Source organism: Scylla paramamosain, chromosome 21, assembly GCF_035594125.1.
Source record: "Scylla paramamosain isolate STU-SP2022 chromosome 21, ASM3559412v1, whole genome shotgun sequence".
Lineage (NCBI taxonomy): Eukaryota > Metazoa > Arthropoda > Malacostraca > Decapoda > Portunidae > Scylla > Scylla paramamosain.
Window position 1 is genome coordinate 5,520,767 of NC_087171.1, and position 12,500 is coordinate 5,533,266.

At 40.3% G+C, this 12,500-nt stretch overlaps 1 protein-coding gene across 2 annotated transcripts in view; it reads right to left on the minus strand.

Moving 5' to 3' along the window:
* LOC135110906 (signal peptide peptidase-like 3) overlaps positions 1-12,500 on the minus strand; it is a 69,803-nt gene that overhangs the window by 48,190 nt on the left and 9,113 nt on the right. Inside the window, exon 2 of one of the 2 annotated variants that reach the window (XM_064023543.1) lies at positions 7,552-8,240. In XM_064023543.1, coding sequence (XP_063879613.1) covers positions 7,552-7,577 — 26 coding nt within the window. In that variant the 5' untranslated portion in view covers positions 7,578-8,240. Of the gene's footprint in view, positions 1-4,197; positions 4,243-7,551; positions 8,241-12,500 lie in introns of those variants that run through there. The other variant, XM_064023544.1, reaches the window with a different exon arrangement.

Genomic DNA, 12,500 nt, shown 5'->3' on the forward strand with positions numbered 1-12,500 from the left:
TGTGTGTGTGTGGTGTGTGAGTGTGTTGTATATATATATATATATATATAATATATATATATATATATATATATATATATATATATATATATATATATATATATATATATATATATATATATATATAAAGAGAAGATAATAATGTCTATATTTTCTTTATCAATCAATAACAAAACCATGAAATAGTGTTGGTTTCATTTGAGATATTCCTGTGTAACATAGCACACGTGACTTCTGAGAGAGAGAGAGAGAGAGAGAGAGAGAGAGAGAGAGAGAGAGAGAGAGAGAGAGAGAGAGAGAGAGAGAGAGAGAGAGAGAGAGAGAGAGCCATGATGTGGACGTGGACACAAGTAAAGACTCTCCTGTCGTAGTCACTCCCTCCTGAGATCTCCAAGGAGCCATCGTCAAAGAAGACTAGCTGGCTTGTAGTATAATGTCAAAGGAGTACTGGTTGGGCACCACATCACAACGCGCCCACACCCACCTCTCTCCTCTCCCCTTGCCTTGCCTTGTCTTCAGTCTTCCCTCAGTGACACGCTGTCCCAGTATCATGTAACATACAATAAACATTACTGTCACTTGCACAGCTGAGGGAACGAGCCATGGGGCAGGAGTCGGTGCTTAGGTGTGAACTGATGGAGAGATGTAAAGATGTTATGTGCGACTCTGGTAACGATGCTATGTTTTCAGTATAATGAAGCTGTTTTTAGTAGTTCATGGAAATTTATGTAGTTCCCTTCCATAAACTCAATTCTCTCTCTCTTGAGTCGTCAGTGATCTTATCTATAACCCTTTAAAAGTTTCATCCAAACTATCATAAACAACTATTTTGTAAGAAACAAAATCTCCATAAATTAACTGCAATAAACACCTGCTCTGTACGAAGCAAAATTTCCATAATTGTTGCATTGATTTTTCCTGGTTTTCATTCCAGCTTGGTGAGAAACTTGATGTGAGCTCTCACTTCAAAAAATGTTTACTTCCATGGGGTTGAAAAGCTATTTTCTTTGAGAACGTCTTGAGGTCTCCATAGCAAGATGCCACTTGAGGTAACCTGTCTATTCGACTCACCAAATCCCAGATAACTACTTGTCTGAATGTTTTATGGTGTCAGTCACGTGTTCTACTTTTTCGTGCAACTTTTCTCGTGTTCATCTGTGCTCGCTGGTCTTCGCTAATCTTTCCCACAAAAGTGTCTCCTATCTCTAACCTATCAAGTTTCCTGTGCAGTCCTTCCATCCCTTCCTGTGTTTGATTCGTCTCCTTCCATCTACGTTCAGCTGCATCGTTCTTCTGTCTACATACTACTCTTCTTCTAATGTGCCCGTACCAATTTAATCTCTTCTGTATTTTTTTGGGAAACTGGAGCAACCACTGGTGTCCCTCCGCGTCCTTCCTCACTCCAACCATTCTTGTCACTCATAGCATCCACCTCAGCATCGTCTCCTCTGCAACGTCCATCTTCTGTTCACGTGCCTTCTTCACAGCCCACGTCTCTGCACCATACACCATTGCTGCTGGTCTCAACCGATTTATACACTTTTTCTTAAACCCTCACTACTTTTTAGGCCACATGGCAATGCAGATATCTTTGGATTTTCTTGCAATTTCTCTACCCAGCCTGAACTTGGTGACTGATCCCAACAAGGTCGTGGTTTGCGTAATTGCAACACTGGATCACAAATACTTGCACTTCTTAACGGTCTTCATCTCCCTACCCAACCTTCATACTTCCTCCTTCCCTTCGTGTCTGTTGATGGCCTCCAATCTCGCATTCGATATAAAATTTAATATCATGTATATATATATATTTTTCGGGAACGTTTGACTCTCTCTCTCTCTCTCTCTCTCTCTCTCTCTCTCTCTCTCTCTCTCTCTCTCTCTCTCTCTCTCTCTCTCTCTCTCTCGAGAGAGAGAGAGAGAGAGAGAGAGAGAGAGAGAGAGAGAGAGAGAGAGAGAGAGAGAGTAGATGTCACCCTGCATAACAACAATGCTCCCTTTTCACAGTGGAAGCGAGGAGTTCTAACATGTTTCACTTGCACAAATCTACAAGAGTGGAGGCTTGTGCAATGAGTGTTTAAGGCAAGTCATGTACGTCCCTCTCCAGTAATAGAGGCACGTAACAGAGACACGGTAGAGTGATTGCTACACGCGTGAAGCATTGTTACTAAGACCCGCGAAGCAAGCACGCACTGACGGTTTACCAATGTGACAGCTTCCATTCCTGCAGTCACGTAACCAAAGGCAGCCTACGCAATGCCAGCAGTACAATTGATGATTAAAGGTTCCGCCTAGACTCTGGTCAGCCACACTCAATGACACAATGCCGCGGGGAGACCTGTACTGGTGCTCTCAAGGCTTCAAGACAAGGCTGGGTCAAGGAGTGGATTGTGAGGATGTGGCCTTACTCAACGCAATCACACACACACTGCACTTTGCCTCCCTGTATATGTTTTATATGAGCTACTTGCGTATCATTTTATGTACGTTAAATAATCACATTGTAAATAATTTGCATGCATAATATAATGTTTCAGATGTTTCCCTATGGGGTAATCCTTTTCTCTCTCTCTCTCTACTAAGAAAGAGAGAGAGAGAGAGAGAGAGAGAGAGAGAGAGAGATAGAGAGAGAGAGAGAGAGAGAGAGAGAGAGAGATGAGAGAGAGAGAGAGAGAGAGAGAGAGAGAGAACGTAAGAAAGAGGGAAAGTTGTTATTGTGGTCGACGAGATCCCGACGTATCCATTAGGTCCCACCGCCCCTCCTTGGAGACCAATTTTTACGTTACCTTCACCTGCACAACCACGACCCCCGCCCCCTCCACCATGCACTGCCACTACACACACACACACACACACACACACACACACACACACACACACACACACACACACACACACACACACACACACACACGTTTTCACTTTTAGTTAACCAAAGGGAAAATGTCCCCCTACTTTCCTTAACCACTTTGGGAAGGAAGAAAAAAGAACAAATAACCAAAAAGAGAGAAGGAAAAGGAAGAGACAGGGCAAAAAAACATTAGAGACGCATGAATGTAACAATGGCGTGAGCTGCTGTCTGCGGGATGGAGTTACACGTGCAGCCGAAACCGTGACAGAGAGGCAGTCAGTGGAAGTGAAACCAGTCCAGGGGCTAAAGTGACAGCCCAGCCCGTGGCAACACTGCAGCGTCTGAGCTTTCACTCCGTGGTGCTCGTCGCCACAAACTTTGAATCGAGTAATTTTAATCGAACAGAGCCGTGTTTAATTGACGTTTTAACGGGGTAACGTTTACAGCCATAGCATACCCACGCCAGCCCCACAGTAACAGTATCAGAGTAACACCATGTCATATTATCGGGGCTTTTCTCCTCAACTAGTTCACTTTCTCTTCCTACTCTCTCTTAGTCGCTGGGTTTCTCAGGATGACCAGGTGCCAGAGGGGACTGCGGCATCATACCTTACATTACTATACACTCATTAAAAAACACTTTCCTTTCAATGTTCACCTTTCACATAAATGTAAGCCATAACAATTCACCCAAGTGTCATGCACGACAGGTGACATCTACTAGGTGCTGGATAAGCAACAAAGATTAGTATTTCACAATGATTAAAATTTTGCCACATTTAATGCGTATACAATTCAAATTATAATAGAAGTATACGGAGGGACGGTCAGGTTGCTGTCATATCATATTCTGGAGATATACAACTGTTACCGTAATCACTTCACAACTGTTTACTACCTATCTAAACGATCACTGGAGCGGGAAAACACACACACACACACACACACACACACACACACACAGTTTACATAACGTTATAATAACAAACAAGGTGGTAACACACGAAGGAAAAGTGCAAGTGACTCCATCCATCACTATCACAAAGGGGATTCGCACCAACTTATCACAAATTTCCATGTCATTCTCGAGGGACACTTTCAGTCACTCGAAATGCAACACAAGTGGTCAGTTTCCAGATCGAAGGCGTGCCGTGAGAGAGTCATCGAGGGCTGCATCTGTGGTGACACCAACAACACTTATGCACACACCATCATGTATATCCTGCAGGTATGGAGAGTCAGCAGTCATAACGGGTCGGATCTGCCCAACGTTTATACTCCATCTTATTTCCCGAGATGCAATCAAAGAACACAAAGGCGATCGCACTCCTCAGAACAAAACATACATGCCAAACGGTGCCACAGCGCGAACACAAGGACTGAAGCACGCCAACTGAAAGAGAGAGTTGGTCTTTCGCTTACACTGACTAGCGGGGAAAAGGTTTCTCCAGCGTGCGGCAGGGAGGGAGGTGCTACCGGTGAAAGTGTTTTGCCGGATGACATGCTCATGCTCGGGGTGACGGGAGCTTGTTGGCGCTGAAGTGAGAGCGATGGCAACTATTGCAGAGAGAATGCTGACACTGTGTGTTCAGTGATGACTATGAGGCACCCACGCCACGGGTTTGCAATGAACAGGTGTGCGACGATATTACGTCTTTAGCACACACACAAATACACACAGATACAAAACAGTTGACAGTACCCCGCAATACTTTCCCACAACACTTTACAACGCATAATCTCCCTTGAGTAAATACGAATCCCCGCCTCTATTATATATAATATGAAGACCGACACACAATGAGTTCATAACTATCACACTTTCTCTAAGCATCATGCCCAGTTTAACCAATTACTGTTTTTGTTTGCACTACACCTAATGCTGAGGTGGATCCACATTTGATGACATATGTTCCTTATTTTCAATAAAACATACTTGGATATCTTTGTATTGAAAATAAAACAAAGGATTCTCTCTCTCTCTCTCTCTCTCTCTCTCTCTCTCTCTCTCTCTCTCTCTCTCTCTCTCTCTCTCTCTCTCAAGACGCCCTTTTGTGACAAGTTTCTCCCAGTGCAGTCTCGGGCTGATTGTGGTGGGCCTGTCTGAAGCGGAGCGAAATGATGCACGGTGCGGAAGAGGATCAGCCAGCACAACGCAACACAAAACCGCTTCCCATCACAGCTTCATAACTATATGATAACAGATGTACTTTCTCACTGTGTGCACTGATGCATATCCGTATCAACACCTACCTGCATTCGTCCACGATAAAGATTTACAGTTGGATAATTCTCTCTCTCTCTCTCTCTCTCTCTCTCTCTCTCTCTCTCTCTCTCTCATGATGCTGGCCGCCTTTCCCTTTCCTGGATTGCCACTTTGTCGCTATAGCTCAATAAGTTCCCAAACTTCTCTCTTTTTCTCTGGTCATTCTCCACGTTAGAGCTTTGATGGCTCGCCCTCCCTCACGCCCCCTTCACGCCCCCAATGCATTGTTGGTCAGCAGAGTAATAGTTGCCACATGCCACCACCAAGTCCCTCGCACAAATCCTTGTTTTTGAAAAGCATACGTAAGCCTCTCCACCAAAAGAAGCGGCACAATTTGGTATCGGACTTACATCTAATATGCCCCCCCCCAACTTCCCCAGAATAAAGATCGATAGATAGATAGATAGATAGATAGATAGATAGATAGATAGATAGATAGATAAATAAATATATAAATAAATAAATAAATAAAATAAATAAATAAATAAAAGATAAATAAAAAAGGCCTTGCTTTACATGCTTGTCTGTTCCGAAAAAGCAAACATTCACTCAGTGAGCAGCTCACAACCTTAACAGCTGAAAAAGGAATGGAACTAATAGGGTTACTTTGTAGAAATTTGATAAATGTAAAGTCCCATAATAGAGTACATTGATACAAATAGTTGTATATCTGACTGAAGTATATCTATGCACGATAAGACTTAAATCATCAGTGATTCAAACAAAGCTGGAATATGTAGCGGTGCAAAAATTCAAAGAGCAGCAACTATAATGGTCTCCAGCTTGAGAAGCTTACCAATTGAGGGACTTGGTCTTCCAATTCTAGATGAAGCGGGGAAAGGGAAGATCTAGTGACAGTGTATTGAATATTTAAAAGGGCTGAAGAAGTGGACAGAGATCTCCTTGTACAGGAATCAGAATTTACAAGAAGACATACATAGAGAGAGAAAAAAGATAAATAAATAAATAAAAAATAAACACATATAAAAAAAAAAAGAGTATTTACAAGGACATCAAGAAATACAGTTTTCCATCAAGAAGCACAGACACCTGGAACATTCTAAACACAGATGCAGTCTAATCAAGAAAACTCATTAATTTAAACACTAAGATAGAAATATAGATAATAACATATATGAAGGTAGGGCAGTATAACTAAAGCTCATTTCCTTGAAGTCACAACCAAGAGAATATAAAAAACATACAAGATACATACACACACACAATATTCCTCATAGGTATGCACTCTTTTAAAATGATTATTGAATCCCCCTTCCTTTTCTCTCAAACTTACAGCAAATTTTGTAGACATATACACAACTGCCTTCGCCATAAAACAATACACCTTTGCTATATCGTTTCAACTGGAGAGATCCTAATCCAATATATCTGATAATCCAGAGTATCTAATGGCTGAAAAGATTTGTATGGCCCTGGCCCTACACCACACACTTACATCTTTCTCATCAAAACACAGTACGAGTACATACTATATCACATTATTACCAAATAACATATGATGAACTGTTATGTAAAATGTGTCTGGCTTTCACAAGAACTGTTCTCATCACTACAATCCTTTTTAAACCTTCATTAAAATCAAGAATACACTCTTCAGGACCTCAATAACTTCCCATCCAGTCTGTTAAAAGTAGCTGTGGCAGGACAGCCATATGTTTTGAAAATACAGCCCAATAATTGGTAATATACACACCAAACATAAGCAGAGTTGAAATTAAAGGGCTGACCTCTCTGGTTTAGAGAGAGAGAGAGAGAGAGAGAGAGAGAGAGAGAGAGAGAGAGAGAGAGAGAGAGAGAGAGAGAGAGAGAGAGAGAGAGAGAGAGAGAGAGAGAGAGAGAGAGAGAGAGAGAGAGAGAGAGAGAGAGAGAGAGAGAGAGAGAGAGAGAGAGAGAGAGAGAGAGAATCTAAATGCAGTGGAGCATGAGAAGGAGGGAGGTGGGAGCAGGGAGGGGGGGCAGCAGCAATATGAGGAGGAGAGGAGAGCGGCATGGGTGGAGTAAATGCATTCATTGGTGGTGTTAACAAGTCAGTTGATAAGATGGGTTGCCCAGAGCCGCTCTTACTAAAAGCCCTGAATCCTGTATAGCTATAACTACGATAGGTAAATTTTGCTGAACAACTTCACAAATACATCCCTATAGCTCTAATAAAGATCTAACACAATTTATATCTGGACAAATTTCAGAATAAAAAAGTGAGCCTTATTACTATATCACTGAAAAAAAAGAATAAATAAAATAAACAAATAAATTAAAAAAATAACTCACTACTTATCAAAAGCAGTAATCGATGTATGTTCAAGTTACTGCTACTATTAAGGACATTCATTCACGTCATTAATCAATCCTTCTCCCACTGGAAAAATAAGTGGATAAATAAACAATAACAAAAATAAGAGCAAGCAGTACTTACCACTGATACTCAGCACTGAGAGCCATAGCTGCACTCCAGGCACAGACAGTTCTCCTCTTCACACAAAATGAATGAGCTTGGTGGAATGACAACTACCCCTGGTCTTCCCTTGTGGTGCAGCAGGTTAGTTCAGAGTAATTATAATGTGGTCTGAGATGTGGGATAGGATGTAGGCTTGTATGGTGCTTTTGTGTTTCATAACAACTATTGTGACATCCAAGAAGATTTTACATATGAGTATTTGATAAGTGAGAAATGTAAAAAGTATAATTACTATGTACTGCCTTCTTTATATAAAACTAAATCAAAGCATGAACTTTTGTAGCTTAATGAGAGATTGGGCACCATGTCTATTCAAATGAGAAAAACAAGAAATAGACACTAAAATGTTGTAGTACATGTGTGTGTCATGTGAGAACTTTAGTCTTGCTGCAACATTCTTGTCACAGTTTCTTTAGCTGCACTGACTGTTGGCTACTGTTACTGTTTTTTTTGGTGAGCATTTCCTAGGTCATCAGATTTAAAAAAACAAATTGTAATATGCTTTTCTGATGCACATTTCCTTCAATTATTTGACTATAAGTTTTTTTTGCACTAATTGGAGCAATGCTAACTCAGTGATTTTCACCAGTATTTAACACTATGCCATCTCTCTTGTGTCGGATGACATGTCATCATCTGAATTCCATCTGAAACAGAGGAAAGTGGATTAAATATCATTGCAAATAAATATAATCCTACATATCAACACGTATTATGTATATATGTTCCCACACAATATCATAGATGTCCAAAAAGCATGACAAATATCTGAGATTTCACAGCTGGTCTAGCCTCCATGAAAGCTGAGGTGGACTGGTGGGGGAAAATAACAGATAAATCTCTGGATGCAAGGATAAAGAAACAAAACACAGGCCACACATTAGGTGGCCTTAGTGGGCAGTTATTGTGGCAAGTAGTCACCACCACCACCACTCACCTGCCACCATTTTCTTTAAAACAGAGAACATGGGAACTGTACAGCTTTGTAACATTTGGTGATGTTCATCCTGTTGCATCACTCAGCCATATCAACCCTAAACACTTAGTCTAACTGGAATAAAGATTTCATGGTCATCTAAGATGTACATATAATTTTTTTTTTTTTTATGTAGGAAGGACACTGGCCAAGGGCAACAAAAATCCAATAAAAAAAATGCCCACTGAAATGCCAGTCCCATAAAAGGGTCAAAACAGTGGTCAAAAATTGATGAATAAGTGTCTTGAAACCTCCCTCTTGAAGGAATTCAAGTCATAGGAAGGTGGAAATACAGAAGCCGGCAGGGAGTTCCAGAGTTTACCAGAGAAAAGGGATGAATGAGAATACTGGTTAACTCTTGCATTAAAGAGGTGGACAGAATAGGGGTGAGAGAAAGAAGAAAGTCTTGTGCAGCGAGGCCGCGGAAGGAGGGGAGGCATGCAGTTAGCAAGATCAGAAGAGCAGTTAGCATGAAAATAGCGGTAAAAGACAGCTAGATATGCAACATTGCGGTGGTGAGAGAGAGGCTGAAGACAGTCAGTTAGAGGAGAGGAGTTGATGAGATGAAAAGCTTTTGATTCCACCCTGTCTAGTAGAGCAGTATGAGTGGAACCCCCCCCAGACATGTGAAGCATACTCTTAGGAAGTGGCTATTGTGGCACCCAGTGGCAGAAACTTTGCCACTGCCCATCTCATCAAGCTATCCACATATATTATTTAGATAACATGACAAGTTTAGTATTTAACATTAGATTTACTTGTTGCATGTCACTTGCACTGTTCAGTAAAAAAATAAAAAAAAAGTTAAGATAGGACAAGGAACCATTAGCTACAAAGGCATTCAACATATGACTATGCCAAATGGAATCAAACAGCTCAAATCTTCAAGTTTTACTGTACTCGTATATGAGGAGCTGAATGTGAAAACAGTCTAACACAGGGTGGTCCAACTTTTTGAATAGTGTGGGCCACTTTGGCATTAAACATAAATGTCAAGAGCCAATTTTAGCAGCCCAAAAAGTTGCTGCAATATTTAGTAGTAGTAGTAGTAGTAGTAGAAAGTAACCCAATTTGGAAATACTGATCCAGTGTTCCTGGCTTCTGCACACCAAAGCAAACACACATGGCCCACACTCCCAAAGTGATCGCGCACTTTCTCGGAAATACCTTAACTGTGATTCATAAAGTAACAGTGAAATAAGAAACCTAAAGCCTGACCCTAACCTAATGTAAAGTAATTGAGAATGGTGAGTTAAAGGGTAAATGAAAAAAATAAGGCATTATAAAAAAAACGTTCTTGGTACAAAGAAGAGGCCATTTTTGTGACAAGTACCATATATGCCCCTACATTATAACCATGGAGAAAACTTTGGCTCTGCAGACATGATGTTATTCTAGTAGCACTATTTTAACAAGCTAATCATTACTATTCTGTATACTTGAACATATTTGAATAAAATGGAAGTTTTTTTTTTCACATCATAGAGCGCTTATGGGCCACACTAAATTAACTGACAGGCTACTTGTGGCCCACGGGCCTGCAGATGGACCACACTGGTCTAACACATCACATTCAAAATGCTAGAAAGCAAAGTTATGCAACACTGAAGTGATAAAGCTTGAAATGCATACTTTGTGACTTTGAAAATGCTTTAGCAGTGTTTTTCTATTAAAACATATTAACATTGTTAACTCATTAAAAATATCTAGAAAAAATATTTCCAATAATTTCTAAGTTTTATCAGCTATTACCAAACTTTAAAAGCATTTCCTAGCACAATAAGTACTGATGGAAAAATTATGGTACATAGTTTCAAATATAATATTAAAAAAAAATATCAATAATATATGATTGGATTTAGTTTACTTCACCCTCTCCCATCCTCCCTGTTTGTTCCTGTCAGTCTACTCATCACCAGCTTTACATGTTCCTTGCACCAGTCCATTAATGCATTCATTCTTCACAAGCTATTGTACATACATCTCTCTGCAACACAGCTTCTCTCTTACTGTATTATTATTTCCTAAAAAAAAAAAAAAAAAAAAAAAAAAAAAAAAAAAAAAAAAAAAAAAAACTCAATGATAGCATGCTCTTAAAAACACTCCTGACCCTCCTGTAGCCTTGCTTAAGTAAAGAATACCCCTGTATGTGCATGTATTTACAAACAACAAAAAATAATGATAAATATTGTGGTGTGGTCTCTCAATCCAACCTCCCTACTCCTCATCATCACCAACACAACTGCCAATGCTGCGTCACCACTGCCATCACCACCACATGCTCTGCCCTTGTTTTATTGTATTTCATAACTCCACTTTCTCCTCTAGAGTCAACATCTTCACATGCCCAGAGGTGCCTCCATTAGGTGTCTTGGAGGTAGGGTTAGAAAAACCCAACCCACTGTTTTTTGGGGGTTTTATTGTTTTTTTTTGGGGGGGAGGTTTTATCTATTATTTGTTTATTCCTCATATTTATATGTAAAGCAGTTTAAATAAGCAATTAAAAAGTAATCCAGAATTAAACAAAAGTCTGAAGTTTTCTTTTTCTTTTTTCATGTAGGAGAGGTACTGGCTAAGACCAATAAAATAGGGCCACTGAGGTGCCAGTCCCAGAACAGAGTTGAAAGCGGTAGTCAGAAATTACAGGATAAATATTTTGAAACCTCCCTCTTGAAAGAGTTCACATCATAGGAAGGTAAAAATACAGAAGCAGACAGAGAACTCTAGACTTTACCAGAGAAAGGGATGAATGATTGAGAATATTAGTTAATTTTTGCATTAGAGAGGTGGACAAAATAGAAGTGAGAGAAAGAAGAAAGTCGAGGCAGCGAGAGGACAGGAGGCACGCAGTTAGCAAAATCAGAGGAGTAGTTAGCATAAAAATAGCAGTAGAAGATGGCAAGAGATGCAACATTGTGGCTATGAGAGAGAGACTCAAGACAGTCAGTTACAGGAGAAGAGCTGATAAGACGAAAAGCTTTGGATTCCACCCTGTCTAAAAGAGTTGTATGAGTGGAACCCCTCCCCCCATACATGTGAAGCATACCCCATACATGGATGGATAAGGGCCCTATACAAAGTTACCAGCTAGGGGGGTGAGAAAAACTGGCAGAGATTTCTCAGAACCTAACTTCACAGAAGTTGTTTTAGCTAGAGATGAGATGTGAAGTTTCCAGTTTAGATTATAAGTAAAGGACATACCAAAGACTTCTACCAGTGTAGAAGAGGGGACAGTTGAGTGTAACTGAAGACGAGGGGATAGTTGTCTGGAAGGTTGTGTCTAGTTGAAAGATGGAGGAATTGAGTTTTGAGGCACTGAACAATACCAAGTTCGCTCTGCCCCAATCAGAAATTTTAGAGAGATTCGAAGTCAGGCGTTCTGTTGCTTCACTGCGAGAACCATTTACTTCCTGAAGGGACGTCTATGAAAAGACATGGAAAAGTGGATGGTGGTATCATCAGCGTGGAAAGGACAAGAAGTTTGGTTCAGAAGATCACTGATGAATAATAGGAAGAGAGTGGGTGACAGGACTGAACCCTGAGGAACACCACTATTAATAGATTTAGGAGAACAGTGACTGTCTACTACAGCAGCAATAGAATGGTCAGAAAGAAAACTTGAGATGAAGTTATGGAGAGAAGAATAAAAGTTGTAGGAGGGTAGTTTGAAAATCAAAGCTTTATGTCAGGCTCTATTGAAAGCTTTTGATATGTCTAAGGCAACAGCAAAAGTTTCACCAAGCTCCCTAAAATAGGATGACCAAGACTCAGTAAGGAAAGCCAAAAGATCACCAGTAAAAACCCCACATAGGCGATCAGATAGAAGGTTGTGAAGTGATAGATGTTTAAGAATCTTCCTGTTGAGGATAGATTCAAAACTTTAGACAGGCAGGAAATTAAAGCAGTAAGACAGTAGATTGAGGAACTAGAA